The sequence below is a fragment of the Erpetoichthys calabaricus genome, chromosome 8 (genome assembly GCF_900747795.2).
Source record: "Erpetoichthys calabaricus chromosome 8, fErpCal1.3, whole genome shotgun sequence".
NCBI classification, from domain to species: Eukaryota; Metazoa; Chordata; class Cladistia; order Polypteriformes; family Polypteridae; genus Erpetoichthys; species Erpetoichthys calabaricus.
Window position 1 is genome coordinate 195,932,126 of NC_041401.2, and position 22,013 is coordinate 195,954,138.

Sequence of the window (22,013 nt, forward strand, 5' to 3'; positions counted from 1 at the left end):
CAAACCAATTATTAATACAAGAAATAAATAAATACATAAAAAAACTTCTGATTACCAGCACAGCACCCCCAGCCTCAGCGCCACCACTCCACCCCACGACTCACAAATAACCCGATGATGATGTAAACCCGATGGCCTGTGTCGATGTGACCGCATCACGCGGTTTTCTGCCAACTGCGAATCTGCCATTCCAACACGTCCCCAAGGTGTCCCACTGGCTTTAGATCCGGTGACTGGGAAGACCACCGAAGAACATTCAACTTATTGTCTGGTTCAGGCTGGACGGAGCCATTAGAAGATGGGTCAGTTGTGGCCACGAAGGGACGTGCCTGGTCAGCTACAGTACGCAGTTAGGCCGTGGCACTCAAGTGATGACTGATTGGTATTAACAGACCCAAAGTGTGCCAAGAAAAAACGTTTTTGAAAAACTGCCCATCCGTACTGCAGCATTGAGACTGCGTTTTCAGAGGTTTAAGGTGGAGGAGTTTAAATACTTGGGATCAACGGTACAGAGTAACGGGGAGTGTGGAAGAGAAGTGAAAACGAGAGTGCTAGAGTGGGTGGAGAAGAGTGTCAGGAATGATTTGTGACAGACGGGTATCAGCAAGAGTGAAAGAGAAGTTCTACAGGACGGTAGTGAGATCAGCTATGTTATACGGGCTGGAGACGGTGGAGGTGGCAGAGTTAAAGATGCCAAGACTTGCATTGTGTGTGACGTGGATGGACAGGATGAGGACATTAAAGGGTCAGCTCAGGTGGGACGTTTGGGAGACAAAGTCAGAGAGGCGAGATGGCATTGGTTTGGACATGTGCAGAGGAGAGATGAGGGGTATAACGAGAGAAGGGTGCTAAGGATAGAGCTGCCAGGCAAGAGGACAACAGGAAGGCCTAAGAGAAGGTTAATGGATGTGCTGAGAGAAGGACATGCAGGTGACGGGTGTGACAGAGCAAGATGACAAGGACAGGAAGAGATGGAAGAAGATGATCTGCTGTGGTGACCCCTAACAGGAGCAGCTGAAAGAAGAAGAAGAAGGCAGCAGATCTGGAGACTCCTGTTTTCATAATAATAATAATAATTCTTTAAGGTGGCACGGTGGCGCAGTGGGTAGCACTGCTGCCTCGCAGTTAGGAGACCCGAGTTCGCTTCCCAGGTCCTCCCTGCATGGAGTTTGCATGTTCTCCCCGTGTCTGCGTGGGTTTCCTCCCACAGTCCAAAGACATGGCGGTTAGGTGGATTGGCGATCCTAAATTGTCCCCAGTGTGTACTTGGTGTGTGTGTGTGCCCTGCGGTGGGCTGGCGCCATGCCCGGGGTTTGTTACCTGCCTTGCACCCTGTGCTGGCTGGGATTGGCTCCAGCAGACCCCCCCGAGACCCTGTAGTTAGGATATAGCAGGTTGGATAATGGATGGGTGGGATAATTCTTTACATTCTCATTACTCAAAGCGTTTCAATGAGTGGGGAGCCACTTCAACCACCACCCACCTGGATGATGGGACGGCAGCCATTTTTTAACGCCAATATGCTCACCATACACACGAAGTGTTAGGTGACGAAGGCGTGAGAGAGAGAAAGACAGAGACAGGGGATGATTAGGGGGCCGGTATGACCAGGCCATAGTGGACAGGACATCGAGGGCTTGGGAGACGACACACGTCCGCTCAGTTGGTTAAGTGTCAGGTGGGTTTGGACCTCTCCTTACGCAGTGCTCAATACTAAAATATCACAAGGTGTTCTCACGCCTGCACCCAAACCCCATCATGATAGCGCGGTCTGGAGGTACCCAGTGACTGTGTCTTTGGACCCTGGGAGTTGACCAAGGACACAGGGGTGGGGGGGGGTATGGAAATCATGAATAAAAAAACAATAGGAGATGAGCAGGAGGAGGAATGAGAAACGTGCAGCAGCAATGCTACCCACCGTACCACCTGAATTAGAAATAATTACAACAACAGTAAAAGAAGAGAAGTCTGCCAAACCCTGATCAGTTACTGACAGTAAAGACCCGAGTGAAGTGCGGCTGTGAGCCTGCGGTGAGCCACGCGGCGTAATCTGAAATGGCACAGCGGCTCCTGCTTTCTCCATTTAACTCTACAATATTTAAATATCATCCCGGGGGACAACTGAAGGAACCTTTCACAAATGTCACGCTCTGCCGAGATCTCCGTTATCAGAATGCATCGCACAACACGGGCACCTGGCCTGATGTTTGTAGTTTCAACACCAGCGAGTCTTCACGCATCTGCAGAGCAAACCCCATCGGCACAGCCAGAGGCACCAGGAGTACGGTGGGCCTCACTGAGGGTCCTCGCCTGGCGATGACAGCTCGCTCATTACTCCATTTTTGAACCTTTCCTCCATTTTAAGACGAGGAGAGAAATCTCAGAAACACAAAGGGAGTCGTTTTCACTCCTAGTGTGCAGCTAGGAAAAAAAAAAATAAGATTAAATACGCAAAAGCGCACGGGAAATATCGAAAAGCCAGGATTTTTCCATTTGCAGATTGTGAAACGTGTTTTGCTCTTAACTGATATTGGCACTCGCTTTTCATTTAAAGTAAAAAATTGCTGCGGGCAAGTGCCACCCAACTTCATGTTCTTGTAATTAAAGCAAGCAGGCCTTTTTCCTCTATTAGTTCCAGCTTACTCAACCAGCAGTAGCAATTAAAGCAAGTTAATATTAAACTCAATGATTCTAGAAGGGAGGTGCACTTTACGACAACTGAAGTTTATTAAGGCACCAGCGCACGTGGACAATGACGGGCATTAAGTGGGCTATTTGATACACAAGAGCTGAAAAGTCACCACAGAGTAAACTGATTCAAAAACAAGTATGGCTGTCCGGTGGGCGCAGGCAGCAGGTTCAGTGCCTTCACCCGGCACCTGGCAGCGTTCACACTGAAGACACACGCAGTGGTAGAGCAGCGGCGTTCACTTTGAACAGAAGACATATGGAAACGGCCAAAGTCTGCACTCGAGTTTTACTGTCTGCCTTACTGGAGAGCGAAGAATCAGGGAAACGTCTCCATTACACATTCAGCAGATCTCTTGTGCTGTCCGAGTTTTCCATATTTTTTTCCTTAATTTAACATGTATGTATTGGCAGAATATTAAAATAACATTTTATAAGTAATATAATAGGTTCAGGGGGTCATTTCTGCCAGTTACATTCTCACTTGTATGTGCCAATCAGCATGTGGCACGTCACCACTCTCTGGCACCAAACAGAGCAGAGCAGAACAGTGCAGCAGTCAGCATGGCGGGATCAGCTAGTGCCACTGCCAGACGTGTGTGGGCCGAGTGACATTTGTATGCTGTCCTCAGGTCTGTATTGGGCTCTAAAAGATGTACAGGGTGGAAGGACTGGCAACTCGGTCTCTGCACGCTATGAGTACGGGCGCTCTGCAGTGGAGTGCCAACCCATCCAAGAAGAAGTACGTGAACTGTATTAGGATGACTTTATAATATAATATAATATAAGCTCTCTCTCTCTCTCTCTCTCTATATATATATATATATATATATATATAAAACCCAACGTCTGTCTGTCTGTGTGTCTTTACGTCTGTCTGTCCGCTTTTCACGAGAGATCTACTTAATGGATTTAGATCGGGTTTTTTTCTAGAACTTGCTTGAACATTTCGGTTCATTTTGTGACTTCTGTCATATTGTTTGCTTGCGGTGCCGATTTATTTGCACAAATCCGAGAGACACGTAGCGGGCTGAGGGCAGGGGGCGGGACCCTCCTCACTCACGCGCCAGCCTCCGTTTGAGTCGCCCCGACTCTCGCCATGTGTTGGAGCGCACCTCGCCGCTGCTTAGCTAGTGATCCCTGTTTGTTCAGCAGACATTATCATCTAGAGATTGTGAAGGAGTAACGTTTGACGTGTTAGACAGAGAAGACCTCCTCACTCACGCTCCAGCCTCGGGGCGTATCTTACATCCACTTAGCTAGCCAACGAGTGAACTACTTCACGGATTTCAATCGGGCTTTTTTCTAAAATTTGCTTGAACATTTCGGTGAATTTTGCAGGTTCTCTCATTGCACTAAGAATCAGAGTTCGCTTGCAGGAGCGATATATTCGTGCTAATCTGAGAGAGAGGCTGTGGGCTGAGTGGAGAGGAAAGAGTGACGTCAGGAGTGGAGAGCCGGGCGGGACCCTCCTCGCTGTCCTGCTTCACTACTATGTGGGTGGAGCCACGGGGGACAGCTAGTATAATATAATATAATATAATATAATATAATATAATATAATATAATATAATATAATATAATATATAAACGTCTACGTGTGGAAGTGTGTCTGTCTGTCTGTCTGGCCCAAAAAATGCGAGGCTACAGCATGAAGCTCAAAGAGCCAGCGAGGCGGCCCCAAGTTAGCGAGTCAGAAGAAGAACAAAGTACGAGGCTACAGCATGAAGCTGAAAGAAAGCGACTCCGTCACCAAAGTGAAACCGCAGACGAAAGACAAACGAGAGAGAAACTCACTTAGCTGCTGACAGACGAGGGTGGCGAGCACATCAGCAAAACGAAACGGCCAACTCTGCATTTCAATTTTTTTTTCTGACGATTTCAATGGTTTCTAGGAGCCTGGGCTTTTTACAGCACAGGCTTATGAAGTTAGTATAATATAATATAATATAATATAATATAATATAATATAATATAATATAATATAGGGTCTGCGGTGGGTTGGCACCCTGCCCAGGATTGGTTCCTGCCTTGTGCCCTGTGTTGGCTGGGATTGGCTCCAGCAGACCCCCGTGACCCTGTGTTCAGATTCAGCGGGTTGGAAAATGGATGGATGGATGGATAATATAGGGTGGCACGGTGGCGCAGTGGTAGCGCTGCTGCCTCACAGTAAGGAGACCTGTGGTTTGCTTCCCGGGTCCTCCCTGTGTGGAGTTTGCATGTTCTCCCCGTGTCTGCGTGGGTTTCCTCCCACAGTCCAAAGACATGCAGGTTAGGTGGACTGGTGATCCTCAATTGTCTGTAGTGTGGGTTGGCACCCTGCCTGGGATTGTTTCCTGTCTTGTGCCCTGTGCTGCCTGGGATTGGCTCTAGCAGACCCCCGTGACATAGTGGGTTGGAGAATGGATGGATAATATAATATAAGATATGGGCTGTCAGAGTAGCATTGCTGCCTTGCAGTTAGGAGGCCATGTTTGCATGTTCTCCCCGTGTCTGTGTAGGATGCTCCAGTCTCTTCCTCCTCCCACAGTCCAAAGACATGCAGGTTAGGTGGACTGGTCACATTATATCGGCCCGTGTGTGTGTGTGTCTGTGAGTGTGCCACCCAGCGCTTGTTCCTGCTTTGTGCCCTAAACTCATTGTGATTGGCTCCATGCTCCCCTGCAACCCTGCTCTGGATAAAGTGGGTTTAGAAAATGGCTGTATGGATAATGCAGGTTAGCATTGCTGCCTTACGGGTCCTGCATCCTGTGTTCACATCATATTTTGTGTATCGGCCCAAAAATGGCTGCTGTCACATCACACAGGTGGAGGCCTCACATGGCTCCCCGCTGCACATGTAAAGCCCTCAGAGTAGGGACACAAGCACTGTGTAGATGTAATAGATAGATAGATAGATAGATAGATAGATAGATAGATAGATAGATAGTGAAAGGCACTATATAATGATAGATAGATAGATAGATAGATAGATAGATAGATAGATAGATAGATAGATAGATAGCGAAAGGCACTATATAATAGATAGATAGATAGATAGATAGATAGATAGATAGATAGATAGATAGATAGATAGATAGATAGATAGATGGGCGGCACGGTGGCGCAGTGGGTAGCGCTGCTGCCTCGCAGTTGGGAGATCTGGGGACCTGGGTTTGCTTCCCGGGTCCACCCTGCGTGGAGTTTGCATGTTCTCCCTGTGTCTGCGTGGGTTTCCTCCCACAGTCCAAAGACATGCAGGTTAGGTGGATTGGCGATTCTAAATTGGCCCTAGTGTGTGCTTGGTGTGTGGCATGTCCTCACAGGTGGCGCAGTGGTAGTGCTGCTGCTTGCAGTAAGGAGACTGTGGAAGATTGTGGGTTCGCTTCCCGGTTCCTCCCTGTGTGGACAGCGCTTTGAGTACTGAGAAAAGCGCTATATAAATATAATGAATTATTGGGTGTGTTTGTGTGTGTCCTGCGGTGGGTTGGCACCCTGCCCAGGATTGGTTCCTGCCTTGTGCCCTGTGTTGGCTGGGATTGGCTCCAGCAGACCCCCGTGACCCTGCGTTCGGATTCAGTGGGTTGGAAAATGGATGGATGGCTAGATAGATAGATAGATAGATAGACAGATAGTGAAAGGCACTATATAATAGATAGATAGATACTTTATTAATAATATAGCGACTTTATCACAACAAACAACACCCGTCATTAACAAGGTTTTAAGATGTTGTCATTTTTGTTCTTCTAACACTTGCAGTCACACACTGTAATCGGAGAGCAGCACTCAGGCCTCTTCTATGTAAGGCCCATGAATGCTGTGCCTCGAGTGACCTCTCAAGACGTCGTCGTCGTCTACACTACATTGAACATTACGGCTCCGAGTTACTCATTGAAGAGGGCAGACAGCCAGCGCAGCAATTTGAGTTTATGAGCCCTGAGATAAAAACAAACACAACAACAACAACAACAAAAAAATAACAAGTTTATCACTCACAACATCTCCCTGTAAACTTCAAAATCATTTTTTCTTATCTGGCATCGCTTCACCCTCTGCCCTGCTCGGCTCTGTCTGGGCCTTCTTTAAAAAAGTTACAACTCCAGTTGTCAGTTCAGCTGGGCAACAAGCAAAGGCAACCGCCAGGCACCTCATGCACTCCGTCTGACATTTCATATACGGACTCCATGGACAAAGAGGATATAAAAAAAAAAAGGTTTTATTCTGAACGTATGAATTATGGATTAGTGTGGCTAACAGACGGCACAGGCAGAATTAGCGTTACTTCTGTTGTTTTAGTGCACCTCTCAGTAAGGCTGGAGCACCAGCAGGACCAGGCCCGCCCGTTTCCTCACTCTGTGCACCTCCGACTAGAAATATAACAGCAGGTCAGGTCACTTCTGAAATTCTCTGGCAACTCTGCACTTATGGGGGTGCATCAATAAGGGGGGACGAGACCAAGGAGAGGAGTCAGGGGGAGAACTTTGACAACTGTCTGAAACTCAGCATCAGCAAAGCCAAGGGACTGCTTATGGACTTTCAAAGAGCCTCCATGTCTGGACACTACTCAGGATGTGAGTGTAGAGGGGGTGTACTCCTACTAGTACTTGGGGGTCTGCATCAATGACAGGTCAGACTGGTCTCACTGTAGAAGAAAGGGCAGAGCAGGCACTTCTTACGTCGGAGATTGCATTCCTTTAATGTGACATCCTTCACATCTTCACTTCTTGATGGTCAGTCTGGTCTGCTGGGCTGGTCACATCATTTCAAGAGAGGCCCCCCAAATCAACAAGCTAATTAAAAGGGGAGACTCAGTTATGGGACAAACTCTGGACCCCCTGGAGATAGTTGAGGATGAGAGAGTGAAACTAAGTGCCATTATGAACAACACTGCCCATCCTCTCTGTGACACATCAGTAGTGGGGACTTCAGCTAACCAATCATTCAGCAGAAACGCTAATGGGGGGGGGGGGGGGGCTCCTAAATACCAACAGCAACACGCCTGTATAGTGCCTCACTGGGACTGGGACTGACAAGTCGGACCTTGTTCTTTCTTTATAAATGTCTTCCTATTTAGTCATTCTGGTGTGTATTCAGACCACAATGTGTGTCTATGTATATCTACTTAGAGACAATTGTTCACGTATTTGTTTATTTATTTAAGGAGATTCTGAAAAGATCCAACTTTACAAAAAAGGTTTTGTTTGTTTGTGTTTTCTTTATTTCAACCAAAGCAGCCATCCTCAAAATGAAGGTGACGAGTTACGCTAAAGCTCAGCTCACCTTGCCAACCAACCGACCAGACAGACAGAAAAGATCTTTCTTTCTTTCTTTCTTTCTTTCTTTCTTTCTTTCTTTCTTTCTTTCTTTCTTATTGTGCTCCCTTTACTCATCCCTCCTTTCATTTTCTTTCTTTCTTTCTTTTGCTCCCTTTACTCATCCTTTCTTTCTTTCTTTCTTTCTTTCTTTCTTTCTTTCTTTCTTTCTTATTGTGCTCCCTTTACTCATCCCTCCTTTCATTTTCTTTCTTTCTTTCTTTTGCTCCCTTTACTCATCCTTTCTTTCTTTCTTTCTTTCTTTCTTTCTTTCTTTCTTTCTTTCTTATTGTGCTCCCTTTACTCATCCTCTTTCTTTCTTTCTTTCTTTCTTTCTTTCTTTCTTTCTTTCTTTCTTTCTTATTGTGCTCCCTTTACTCATCCTCTTTCTTTCTTTCTTTCTTTTTCTTTCTTTCTTTCTTTCTTTCTTTCTTTCTTTCTTTCTTTCTTTCTTTCTTATTGTGCTCCCTTTACTCATCCCTCCTTTCATTTTCTTTCTTTCTTTCTTTCTTTCTTTCTTTCTTATTGTGCTCCCTTTACTCATCCCTCCTTTCATTTTCTTTCTTTCTTTCTTTCTTTCTTTCTTTCTTTCTTTCTTTCTTTCTTTCTTTCTTTCTTTCTTACTTATTGTGCTCCCTTTACTCATCCCTCCTTTCATTGATTTGACAGGCCAGCAAAGCGCACGTCACGTCAGCCTGTGAGTGCTGACCACAAACGGACAGCAGGCCTGCACTGCACAGTCTCAGCCGTCAGGTGGCCCTCCTAACGTGCTACATATCAGTGGGCCTGCGATGGCAGCCACAGGCGAGCTTTACCTCCTTGTGAGAATCCTTATGCGCTTCCAGGGTCTTCATGATTGTGAGTTCTGCATAGTTTTTAAATCTTGCTGGCTGATTCCTCAGAATTTCTTTAAGGACCCTCAAGGCCAGTGCTCTGATGGAATGCTGAAAGAAGAAGAAGAAGCAGAAAATAATGACATAAAACTCATAAGGAGTAACACTGTCTACTGACAATGGCTGTCAATTATCGGTAAAGTTCAAGTAAGTCGAGTGATTTGTGACTTTAGTTTAGGGGATGCTCTTCTGTAACCGCCGGCCATCTTCTCCTGGCACCCATAACACTTACAAAGCCTCAGTAAAGGAGCAATGCGGCCTGCTAGAATAACCACCTTGGAATGGTCGGGGAGGGGTTGGGGGGGCTTAAGTGGGACAGTTTTCTCGATTTTGCGTCCTTCAGTATAAGACCTGTGAATCCACCATATTCTGCCAGCTCCTCAGAGGCCCCTGACGTGCCACGTTGCCACTTTACTGATCCTTCACAAGCGTCACGAAGACCAAAGGACGCGGACATCAAGCAGGTTTGCCAGATTTGATGCCAGTTTTGAAAAGGTTTGTGCAGGGAGACATTTTGATTTGGCGATATGTGTGTTTTGTGGTCTCTTTGAGTTCGAGTGAGAGGAGAGCCACATCGAGAGGCGCCAACCGAGGTGAGTCTGGCATCTGGTATGGATCCCTCCTGGACGGCTCCCTGGGCACAACCAGCTGGGAGGAGACCCCCCCCCCCCCCGGGGAGGGCCGGATTACGTGTCCCAGCTGGCCTGGGAACACCTTGGGACCCCACAGTTTGAGCTGGCTGGGGAAAGGGACACCAGGGGCTCACTGCTGAGACTGTTGCCTCCACAACCCGGTTTCGGATAAGCGGTGGGAAATGAATGAACGTGTGCTGCCCAAACGGCAAAACTTCAGAGGTGGAACAGAAGACATCGACATCAGCAAAGCTACTGGGGGGGGGGATCACAGACATCAAAAGACATTAGAAAGGCACCTACAAATAAATAAAATGTATTATTATTATTATTATTATTATCAACGGCACCAAAACTCCAAGGGGGACCCAAACCGGACATCGACTGTGCCAAAACTCCCCCCATACGTGAGGTCCCAGCACCATTAGGTGGGCTTTCAGCTGTCATGGGGCTGAGAATATCTCCAGGACCTGCCCACCCTACGTTTATTCATTTTTGCAGTAACTAATCTCAGGTGTCACTGATGATTTATTCATTAAAGGAATATAACTGACAATCAAAAATAATCATCATGGCGAGAGTTCAACAAAAAAAACAGAAACTGAAATTAAACAACAAAGCTCTTTTCTTTGATTTGTTTCTTTGTCATCTTGTGTGGAAATCTATCTTTATAAATAAGATTTCAAACCTGTACTCGATATTTATATATGTTACTTTACCAAAAAAGAGAGACGACGCGCTGTATTTGAAGGACTGCGTTCATTTGTTACCAGAAGGTGCAGGCGCTAAATAAACCCTCAGTGTGTGACCCCAAAACAAAACGTCACGGACGAGACCCTCCGTGGGGAGCAGCTTGGCCTTCCTGTATGAAATTCTAAAAATGAGGGGCTTCCATAATAAAGCACAGGTCGTGTCTCAATCCAGGCCCGGGTCTTGGCGTCAGCGTAGCTGGAGCCTAACCCAGCCTGCAGTGGGCACAAAGCAGGTATAACAGGGTGCCAGCTCACCACTGTGTGAACACACACACACACTCGGGCCAGTTTAGAGTCGCCAATCCACCTAACCTGCTTGTCTTTCTTTAGACAGTGGGAGGAAGCCGGACCGTCCAGAGGAAACCCACACAGGCATGGAGAGGACATGGAGGGCTCCTTACTGCAGGGCAGCACTGCGTCACCATAAAGTCACTAAATAAAGTGACGCCGTTGGGTCCTGTGCTCTTCCCCAGTGCAAATGAGGAATCTGTGCAAAGGTTGGCGGTGACAGCTTCAGCAGTATGGCCCTGCACACCGGGCGAGGACACGTGCAGCTTTGTCTGTCACATCAGAGTCACTTTACTTGTCACTGATTGAGTCGTTTCATGTAAAACTGTCGACAAAGCAAAAATGTGGCCGTACCAGAAGTTTAAAACTAAAGAGATAATTGTACGGCGGCTCCTGTCTGTAAAGTCATCTCTGCAGTGCTTTCATAAGAACATACGAGACACAGAGTGGACGTACATCCTTGTCTCCCAGTGTCTCCAGCAGCAGCAACAGAATGGTCTTGAAGTGCTCGTCCCAGACGGCCAGGTTGTCCTCCCGTGTAATCTTCAGGAGCTCCAACAGGGCGGCTTTCCGCTCCTCCACGCGCTCGTTGTGATTGGACAGTTCCTTCAGGAGGTCCGCCACCAGGTCTGAGTGATCTATGGGGACTTACAAGGAGAGAAATGAACAGTTACTTCCAGAAATCTTATTTGAATGTCTTGAACAGAGATTAGACATATCTAAAAAAAAAAAAAAGAAACTGCCTAATTACTCAATGCTGCCAAGATGCCATAGAAGCTGCACACATCAAAAATACCCCAAATGGACGCTGACAGGGTGGTGTTTTAAAAGCATAAAAGTATTTAGCACCTCTACAGACACACAAAAGGAGTGGGGAATTAGCCATGTCTATTTAAATAAAATGGTAATGTCTGTCCGTCTGTCACAGGATTACTCACAAGCTGCTGGGACGAGACTCTTGATCTTACTTGAAACTTATGACGAGATACGCGCTGGTGAATCAACACGTTTGTGACGACACTGACCGTCAAACTGATTGAAAAGGTGTATTTGTATGGAATGATTATAATAAAATTAATAAATAAAATTTAAAAAAAAAGAAAAAAGAAAAGGTGATCAAAAGGAGCAGAGACATCTGCTGAGTGAAAAGCAAACTGCAGAAGCTGATTACGGAATAGGAAGAAGGACAGCCCACTGAGCGTCAGGCACATAGGCCATGGCAACCTGCAGGTACTCATGAACTTCTGGGGCGAGACCATTGATCTTGGTCTTCCTCAAAACTCTGGACGTGATATATGACCGGCGAATCAACAAATCTGAGACACCACTGACCTTGGTGAAGTGAGTTTCTTACAGAAGATTAAAAGGTGATGAAGAAAAGCAGAGACATCTGCCGAGTGTGAAGCAAACTGCAGAAGTCAATTATGCGATAGGAAGAAGAAGGAGGACAGCTGCGGCATCTGTTGAGCGTCAAACACATATGGCGTGCCAACATGCTGGTACTCGCGGACTGCTGCCTAAATCGGGAGCTTATGGATAGGGTCGGGAACGTCCAAAAAATCTGAGGCTGTGACAACCATGGAAAAGTTAAAACTACTGAGAAATTATTATGGCAGAAAGAAAAGCAGCGCCATCTGCTAATAATAATAATAATAATTCATTACATTTATATAGCGCTTTTCTCAGTACTCAAAGCGCTATCCACACAGGGAGGAACTGGGAAGCTAAGCGTCTCACTGGAGGGCTGAACGGTCCTCGCAAGCCCATTTATTGATAATCCCCCAGGAGACGCTACATTCATCTTCTAAACTCCTAATCAAGTGTAAGAATTCTGTTTATTGATCATCAACTGTAACAAAGAACTCCATAATGATAGGAAGGAAAAAGAAGGGTGGCGACATCTGCTGAGTGTCAGGCGCATCACGGAAGACACTCCTCTCCAACATGCTTGGGCTGGAGACCCATTTGTTCCTGGATTTGCCCCTCTGTTCCACAGTTTAAAATTACAAATCGAACAATTGAGACGCGATTAAAGTGCACACCGATGACTTTCGTTTAAGGGGAGACGTTTCGGTCACAATGACAACACTGTTTGTAGCTTTTCAAATATGGGATAAAAAAACGCAAGAATGAGAACAAGTGAGAGATGACAAAGAAGACAAACAAGCACGGCATTGCAAAAGTAATGTGGTCACCGTGAAGCTTGAAACAAAACACCGTGTTGCCAAAATGGTAAAGTTCAGCTTGCTGTTTATGAGCCACCGTTACTTCAGGACCGGCGGGCCGCGTGTTTCTCAACAGAAGATAAATTCAACACTCGTCAATCCATTTTCAAACCCGCTCATTCAGTTCTGGGTCAGTAGCGGCCATCATGGCATGGTTAGGCTGCAGGTAGAAAGCACGAGGAGGATATGGGGGGCACCTGGCCCTCAGAAGACTTCCACACAGGTGGCCCAATCCTAATCACTCATGCAGCACCACTTTCAGAGTCCTCATATGACATTTTGATGAGGGGCTCTGGACGTCTGATGACTTCACTGGGTCAGGAAGTTCTGAAAGCGCAAAACAAAGACAAACGTGAACCGAATCCGAGCTCAGCGACCACAGGCTGCTCCTCAAAGCCAGCTGTTCAGAGACGGGATGGAAGGCAAGTGTGTAATACAGAAATGAACGAGGACCACCCGGCCAAAGGTACAAACTGCGTTCAGGATATTCTCAGTTCTTAATGACACACAGAAAACAAAAATGAAAACCAAAGCCCTCATCCGGCACTCCTGTATGTTTATGCCCGCCACAGACAGACAGATCCTCACCCCTGCGGGTGTAAAGCTGCCGGCAGGTGTCTGGATGTTGACTTGTTTGTTTGCTTATTTACTGTACTGCCTGTGCTTTGGCAACACCACGTCCTGCTCTGCCAATGATGACTAAATAAATCGTAAACTTCATCATGGCAGAGAGAGGCATGGCACCACCTGCACTTCACAACTGCTCAGGATGAGCGCACCCGGACCCCCCCCCCCCAGCCTACTTGAATGGCAGTAACTGGGCTGAGGCCAGCAGGGGGCGTTCACCCTGTGGTCTAAGTCCCAATGCCCCAGGACAGTGACGGGGACACTGGCCTATACAAATGTGACGCAACACCGGGACCCTCCCTGACTCTCTGATGCCCGGGCTCATTTTTCGACCACAGAGTAGGGGGTTTCTCGATGTCCTGGCTAAATCACCCATCACGACTCAGTCATTCAGGCCTCCTAATCACTCGTCTCTACCTGGCTCTCTCTCTCTCACCCCGTAATAACTCACATGTGGTTGGGGTGCTGGCACAAAATGGTGGGCATCACGTGGTCCGGGTGGATGCTGCACACTACTGGTGGTGTTGAGAAAGTGGCGTATGCAGTGCCCTCCATAAAGTTTGGGACAAGGACTTTGTTGATTTTCACAGTTTAATATGACAAATCACACAATTCAGACGGCGTGATTAAAGCACTCAAGGGGATCTGCGCATATTTTGGTGACACAACACTTCTTTTTCAGGGCACCATAATGTCTGGGACGATTGGCATCACAGGTGTTAGTGATTCCTCAGGTGGGTTTCGTGGCTTCGCCAGAGACCTCGGCCTGCTTCTACCCCTTGGAGTCTGTAGTCACCATTGTTCAACATGACAACTTGAGCAGTGCCAATAAAAGACAAGGAAGCCATCATGAGACTGAAAAAAACGAGAATCAAACCATTGGAGACATTGGGAAGGACCTCAGGATGACCAAAATCAACTGTCTGGAATATCATGAAGCACCGGTGAGCTCAGGAATCACAAAGGGACTGCTAGGCCAAGGAAGACCCCCCACTGCTGAGGACAGAAGAATCCTCACTTAGGTCAAGAAAAAGCCCCAAATGCCAGTAACAGACTTCAGGGGGCCGATGTGGACGTGTCAGAGTCCACTTCACGAGCAGAAATCCAGAGGCCACACTGCGAGATGAACACCACAGAAACAGGAGGGTCACTTCAAAGAGCCTGCAAAATTCTGGAAAAAGGTCTTGTGGGCCGGTGGGACGAAGAGGACCCTGCAGCAGACTGATGATGGAGAGAGCAAAGTGTGGAGACCACAAGGATCTGCAAAGCAGACCACCTCCTCTGTTAAAGATGGCGGTACTGGGGGTGTTGTTTTGGCTTGGGCATGTATGGCTGGCACAGGTCCTGGCACACTTCTCTTCATTGACGATGGAGCTGCTGACATCAGTGGCCCGATGAATTGTGAGGTCTGTAGAAACATCAAGTCCAGTCAAGACCTCCAAAACTCAGGGGGACGGCGCTTCACCTTCCAACAAGATAATGAGCCAAACACACCGCTGAGGCAGCACAGCAAAGCTAAACGAATGGAAAATTCTGGAATGGCCAAGCGAGTCAATCCAACTGAGCAGGCCTTCCATATGCTGAAGAGAAAAAGCCCCCCAAAACAAGCAGGAGCTGAAAATGGCTTAACAGAGAAGACACTCAGCACCTGCTGATGTTGACGAATCGCAGACTTGAAGCAGTCAGTGCATGCTGGGACACGTGACAACTGCTTTAACAGACCTGTCATGGCTGTGTCTCAAACATTCTGGTGCCACCCCTGAAATGGGGGGCTGTGTAGAAAAAGTGTTGTGTGACTGAAATGTGTGCCGATCCCCTTCAATGAAAGTCTGCAATGTTGCCCTTTAATCGCGATGTCTGAATGATTTGTCATTTTAAGCTGTGGAGCAGAGGGGCACACAGTCCCACCCAGTGTGGGGGGCACTCTAAATGCCACGTCATCGTCCTCAGGCATTACTTCCCTCCTATTCTAATGCTTTTCTCCTCGTGGTTGATTGTATTTTTGAACAAACGTGTTCTTTTTGCCCCCCAGGTTCGTACCTGCTGTCCTGCTCTGATCCTGAGTGAAGACTTGACACAGTTTGGACTTTTGCTCCTATTGTTCCTTCATGGCATTAACACGGCTTTACCAGCCAGCTGCCCCCTTTCTCTATCACTAATTTTTCCATAACGCATAACATCACCGTCCACACTGTTCTCTGCTCCTCTCCTCTGCTTATGAAACGATGAGAATTCGTGAAACCCGAGACGGGCCTGTCATGTAAAATCTCCATTACGGTGAGAGTTGGTGCCAGACAGTGAGGCACCTGCAGCGCAAATCCCAGCGAGCAGCAGCGCTCTGAGTGTCTGCCACTTGTGAATTCCTGAGCCCACCCTATTGTTAGAGGCCTTGTGGGCACAGATTAGAGTCACACCTGCGGTAATCACCAATGAGATCACACTCCTCGCGCTAAGGAATCAGCTGGGCTGGCTCTGACACAATAGACGGCGACACCTAATCTGCCTCAGATGAAAGCTGACGAGCCATCCCAGCACCTCCTTTTCTAAACGTTCACGTATCGTATTCCATTCAAAAGCTGAAGGATAATGGTGACATATCAGCACGGTGACAGCGGAATGACTGGGTCAAATGCAAGCCTTCACATCAGCAGGTTTGACTTTGACACTGAAACCTGTTTATTTTCATACCACAATTTTAAAAAAACAAAAATCTGCTCAAGCTGCTAAATGGGTGCCAAGCACTTCAGAGATTAACCTTTAAAGCGTCAGTTGGCCAAAAAAGGGGTATTAAGGCACTGTGACTCCGCATTCCCTCCATCAGTGCCATTTACAATTTCACATCGTCCGCATATGAGGGTAGTGCAAAAAGTCGAGGCAATTTGGAAATTAGGCTGTAACCGCAAGAGAGAGAAGCTGACGTAACACAACACGTTGGCAATGGCTTATGGGTAGTCCAAACACGCATCACATACCACTCTGCAGTTAGTGTACTTTTAGTCACGGGCAAACGAACACGGACGCTCCGCAACCAGATCGCTCCATTGTTGAACCATAGAGAGATGTCTTTGGGCAGAGGGAATGAAAGTTGTTGAAAATTCGCTGAATTTACCGCTCCAACAGATGGTGTATTTCAAACATCCACCTTAAAATAAGGATAAGTGTCTGTGTGACCGTCCAACTGCTATGTCTCTGTCGTTCTAACAGATGGCACATCCCAAACATGAACACTGCTTTAACCAAACCCATACCAAATGGCATGTAACAGAGGCATATGCATTGCATTTTCCATTCCAACAGATGGTGCACCATAAACATTGACAATGCTTCCACAAATCCCATACTAAATGGCATATAACAGAGGAATATGTTTTGCATTTGTCATTCCAACAGATCACAAACATTGACACTACTTTTACTAATCCCGTAATCCCATATTGAATTGCACATAACAGAAACATACACTGTGCATGGTGCACTGCAAATGTTAATGCTGAGGCCTGCATTGTTTTCTTAGATTTCAACCCATCGTAGACGGGTAGCACAGCTAGCTTGTAGTAATAAAATGCATTGCATTTGTCATTCTAATAGGTGACACATCTCAAACATTAACACTAATTTTATGAATCCCATACCAAATAGCATATAACAAAGACATATGCATTTCATTTGACATTCCAACAGATGGTGCATCACAAAGATTTGTAGTAATAAAATGCACTGCATTTGTCATTTCAATAGATGGCACATTTCAAACATTTGTAGTAATGCATTTTATTACAACAAATGTTTGTACTGTACCGCCTGTTGGAAAGACAAATGTAATACATTCTATTACTACATGCATTATAAAATACATTCCACTAGATTGTGCACTGTAAATGTTAACTCTAAGGTCTACATTGATCGTTTTCATTTTCAACTCGTCTTAGACAGGTAGCACAGCTAGTCTGTAGTAATAAAATGCACTGCAGTTGTCATTCCAACAGATGGTGTCTCACAGACATTCGAAATAACAAAATGCATTGCATTTGTCTTTCCAACAGATGGCACATCTCAAATGTTTGAAGTGATGCATTTTATTACTACAAATGTTTGTAGTGTGCCATCTGTGGGAAAGACAAAGGCCAAGCGTTTTATTGGTAGATACACTCCAAAATACTTTCCAATAGATGTTGCAGTGCAAACGTTAACGCTAAGGTCTACGTTCATTACTTAAGACTCCAACCCATCCTAAGACTGGTAGCACAGCTACTAAAAAGTGTCTGTCTGTGCATCTGTGTGTCCAGCTGGCTGCTATGTCTCTGTCGCTCCAATAGATGGCACATCGCAAATGTTAACACTGCTTTTAGAAATCCCATACCAAATGGGAAATAACAGAGACATGTGCATTGCATTTGACATTCCAACAGATGGTGTCTCACAGACATTCGAAATAACAAAATGCATTGCATTTGTCTTTCCAACAGATGGCACATCTTAAATGTTTGAAGTGATGCATTTTATTACTACAAATGTTTGTAGTGTGCCATCTGTGGGAAAGACAAAGGCCAAGCGTTTTATTGGTAGATACACTCCAAAATACTTTCCAATAGATGTTGCAGTGCAAACGTTAACGCTAAGGTCTACGTTCATTACTTAAGACTCCAACCCATCCTAAGACTGGTAGCACAGCTACTAAAAAGTGTCTGTCTGTGCATCTGTGTGTCCAGCTGGCTGCTATGTCTCTGTCGCTCCAATAGATGGCACATCGCAAATGTTAACACTGCTTTTAGAAATCCCATACCAAATGGGAAATAACAGAGACATGTGCATTGCATTTGACATTCCAACAGATGGTGCTTTACAAACATTAAATCCCATACCAAATGGGACATAACAGAGACATGTGCATTGCATTTGACATTTCAACAGATAGGGCTTTACAAACATTAAAACCCATACCAAATGGGACATAACAGAGACATGTGCATTGCATTTGACATTTCAACAGATGGGGCTTTACAAACATTAACGCTGCTTTTACAAATACTATACCAAATAGTCTATAACATGGTGCACTGCAAATGTTAACACTGCTTAGTTTTGTACGTGTCTTAGACGTCCAGCTAGTTTCTGATATATTTTTTTAAAAAAATTTCTAAAATCTGTTTCTGCTTTGTGATTCTGGGTTATTGAGTGTCATGATGACTGTAATTGATTTTAGCCAAAGGTGAACAGGTGAGGGGCTTTTGAAGACTTTCTGAAGGAGTCGTATATGACAAATCAAAACCAAATTCCTTTTCCTGTGTAGTCAGTGAAATGACGGCTGGCAGATTTAACGACTCAGAGCGCAGTCTGTCGGCCTCTAGTCTGATAAATCAAAGTCGCGACCAACAAGGAGAGTCGCGTTTACAAACGAGTTTCGACTGCATGATCTTAAGTGACAATGACTTATAAAAGGAGAGACACCCCATGGTGACGCTCGTCTTGACGTTTTCTCCTCTTTTTTCTTATCGTGTCTCATGCTGTTTTGTTTCAGCCGCACTCTTCTGTACCATAAACTACAAACCGGACTTTATCAACTACTAAACAAAGGGCTGCTTTTGAGCCTTCATGAGACGTCCCCACCAAACGTAGTGCAGTGTCCAGCATAGCCATCTTAATTTTAAACGCTATAACGCTGGAGCACACGCCACACTGACTCTGAGAGGCAACGCCCTTCATAAAGAAGTCTTCTCAGAAGTAAAGACACTTTGATCTTTCATCCATCCACTTCATCATTTCCAGTACAGGTCACCATTATGACCCGCAATACAAAGACCGAACTTTGTCACTCGACCAAGGAGTCAGTTCATAATGGCAACTAATGGAGTCTGTCACTGTGGAAGGGCACAGTAGAGGAATGAACAGAAACAGTGAGAGAACTGAAGGAAGACCCCAGACTGTGGACAACAGGGAGTCTTTCGCTGTTGTCCATAGTTTGGACTTTTCCTTCAATCCTCTCACTTTTTATCTCTTTGAATAAACGTGTGGTGCTGGGGTTAGCATTTACTCCTAAGAGCTGCCAAGTCCTGGGGTTAAATGCCAGCCGTGCCACTCTGGTCAGGTCACATCCAGTGTGTCCGGTCACGGCGTCTCACTATGTGCTGGATAAAACGTCACCTCTAGACTGGCACAGTGGGAACGAGCGTGTGTGTGTGCCAAGTGACTGACTGGCACCCCATCCACTGTTGAGACCAGAGCAGCAGGGACAGGCATCACTTCTGGTGGCCCTCAGTGCATTAAGTTAAAACTTCAAGGATGGGTATACGGCCCACTGACCTCGCGGCGCATTTTATAGAAACTAAAGTTGGATGATTACAGGGTGAAACAAGCAGATGCCCAAACTCCTTGAGGCCTGGAGGTCTGAGGTCCCCAAATGAGCAGACGTCGCCTCTCCAAATGTCACCAACCTTCTGGGCCGCCATTCCGTGTCCTTCTGTCTGCAAGTCACCGTTGATCAGATTTCACTCTCTGAAGTCGAGCAGGTTTGTACTGCAAACTCTCTTTGATTGCGCTCTTTTGTATTTTGCCAACACTGCCCTGGGAGGACAATCCTGAGCATTTATTTTGTGTGGAGGAGAAGTTGTGTACACATAAAACTGAGTGCTCTTTGGCCCCTGGCAGTTTATGTCTTGTTAGTCGCGCTCTAAGAAAGCCACAAACTGTAAGTATAAAAATCGGAGGGCGGACCACCTAGAAATTTCAAGTCATTCACAGCCAGTCACTTTTATCCGAGGCCACTTACGACACAACTGCTTCCATTTCTGTTTTGGTTTTCCATCTGGAGCACAGGCAGGTCATGTGACTTGCTCAGGGTCACCCAGCGTCAGGGGTGGGATTTGAACCCACAACCTCAGGGTTAACCATTACGTTTGTCTCCATTTGTGGACCTGCTCTTAAGGGGGTCGTGCAGCCTTACTTTTGACATTTCTAGTGTAAACAGATCCATCCATCCATCATCCAACCCGCTATATCCTAACACAGGGTCACGGGGGTCTGCTGGAGCCAATCCCAGCCAACACAGGGCGCAAGGCAGGAAACAAACTCAGGGCAGGGCGCCAGCCCACCGCAGGGCACAAGGCAGGAACAAATCCCGGGCAGGGCGCCAGCCCACCGCAAATCTCATTCCTTAATTGTGCAAAAGAGTGGAGGAGAAGACAAAAGAAAAATAGAACGGGACAGATGGGGGGGTCCGCCACCTACCGTCACGAAACTGCTCCACATCATCGTCAAACACGGCCTCCTTCAGGGCAGTCTTGTCATAGGCGTTGATTGTGTCGGTGTAGTTGTAAGGGTTGTACTCCCGAGGTCGGGGTCCGGAGAAGGCGCGCGGCGCTGGAGTGTTCAGAAGAGACGTCTTGTTGTCCAGGGCCGTCCTACCACCTTCCACTGTGTCCAGGCCGACGCGAATGTCTGCCATAGGAGAAGCGATTATGCCTTCCCTGCCCACCTGCAAGAAGATAAAAAAGCGAAAATGGCCCATGATTAACGATGTGTGTGTCACTCCATTGTCCCCGCAGTTCCATGGAGTTTGCACCTTGGTCCTGAACAGGGTCATGGGGAGGGGTGCTGGAGCCTATCCCAGCAGGCATAGCGCACAAGGAAGGAACAAACCCTGGACAGGGGGCCAGTCCGTCACAGGGCACACACACACACACACACAGACGTTGGCCAATTCATCCATCCATCCATCCATCCATTATCCAACCAACTATATCCTAACTATAGGGTCACGGGGGTCTGCTGGAGCCAATCCCAGCCAACACAGGCTGCAAGGCAGGAAACAAACCCCGGGCAGGGCGCCAGCCCACCTCAGGGCACACACACACACACCAAGGACAATTTAGAATCGCCAATGCACCTAACCTGCATGTCTTTGGACTGTGGGAGGAAACATGGGGAGAACATGCAAAGTCCACGCAGGGAGGAACCTGGAAGGAACCTTACTATGAGATTTGGCCAATTCAGTTAACACCAATCCACGTAACCAGCGGGTCTTTGGACTGTGGGGGGAGACCTGAGCACCTGACACGGGGAGAACATGCAAACTCCACACGTGAGTACCCGGGACGTGAACCCTGGTCCTTACTGTGAGGCAGCGGCGCTGCCACTGTGCCGCCGTGCCACCCAATTACAGGAATCGTTTCATGTAAAGCCTCCATTTCCTGTGAGGCCCGTGTCTGAACAAGAGCTGCACCTCAGACCCCAATCTCAATTGCTGATTAGCAAGATGAAAGGCCAGGCTGAGAAGCTTTGATCAAGCGCCTCCTGACATTGTGGACCTCGGTGAATTGGTCAATAAATCAGGCCGCGACCTTTCAGGCCATTGAAACAAATGACTTTATGGCCCCATTGTTACAATTCTACGTGGAGGCAAATTCACAGTCCTGCACCATCACTGACTGACCGAAGCAAGAGAATCCATCCATCCATCCATTTTCCAACCCGCTACATCCTAACTACAGGGTCACGGGGGTCTGCTGGAGCCAATCCCAGCCAACACAGGGCACAAGGCAGGAACCAAACCCAGGCAGGGTGCCAACCCACCGCAGGACACACACAAAGACACCCACACACCAAGCACACACCAGGG

At 46.8% G+C, this 22,013-nt stretch overlaps 1 protein-coding gene across 32 annotated transcripts in view; it reads right to left on the reverse strand.

The window, feature by feature from the left end:
- clasp1a (cytoplasmic linker associated protein 1a) overlaps positions 1-22,013 on the reverse strand; it is a 991,009-nt gene that overhangs the window by 682,062 nt on the left and 286,934 nt on the right. For all 32 annotated transcript variants that reach the window (XR_007935484.1, XM_051930265.1, XM_051930261.1 and 29 more), the window contains 3 exons: positions 20,624-20,870; positions 11,004-11,194; positions 8,798-8,926 (listed from right to left, as the gene is read on the reverse strand). Coding sequence is in view for 31 of the 32 variants with exons in the window: in XM_051930265.1 (XP_051786225.1) it covers positions 8,798-8,926; positions 11,004-11,194; positions 20,624-20,870 (567 nt within the window). In the remaining variant the exon portion in view is untranslated. The remainder of the gene's footprint in view (positions 1-8,797; positions 8,927-11,003; positions 11,195-20,623; positions 20,871-22,013) is intronic.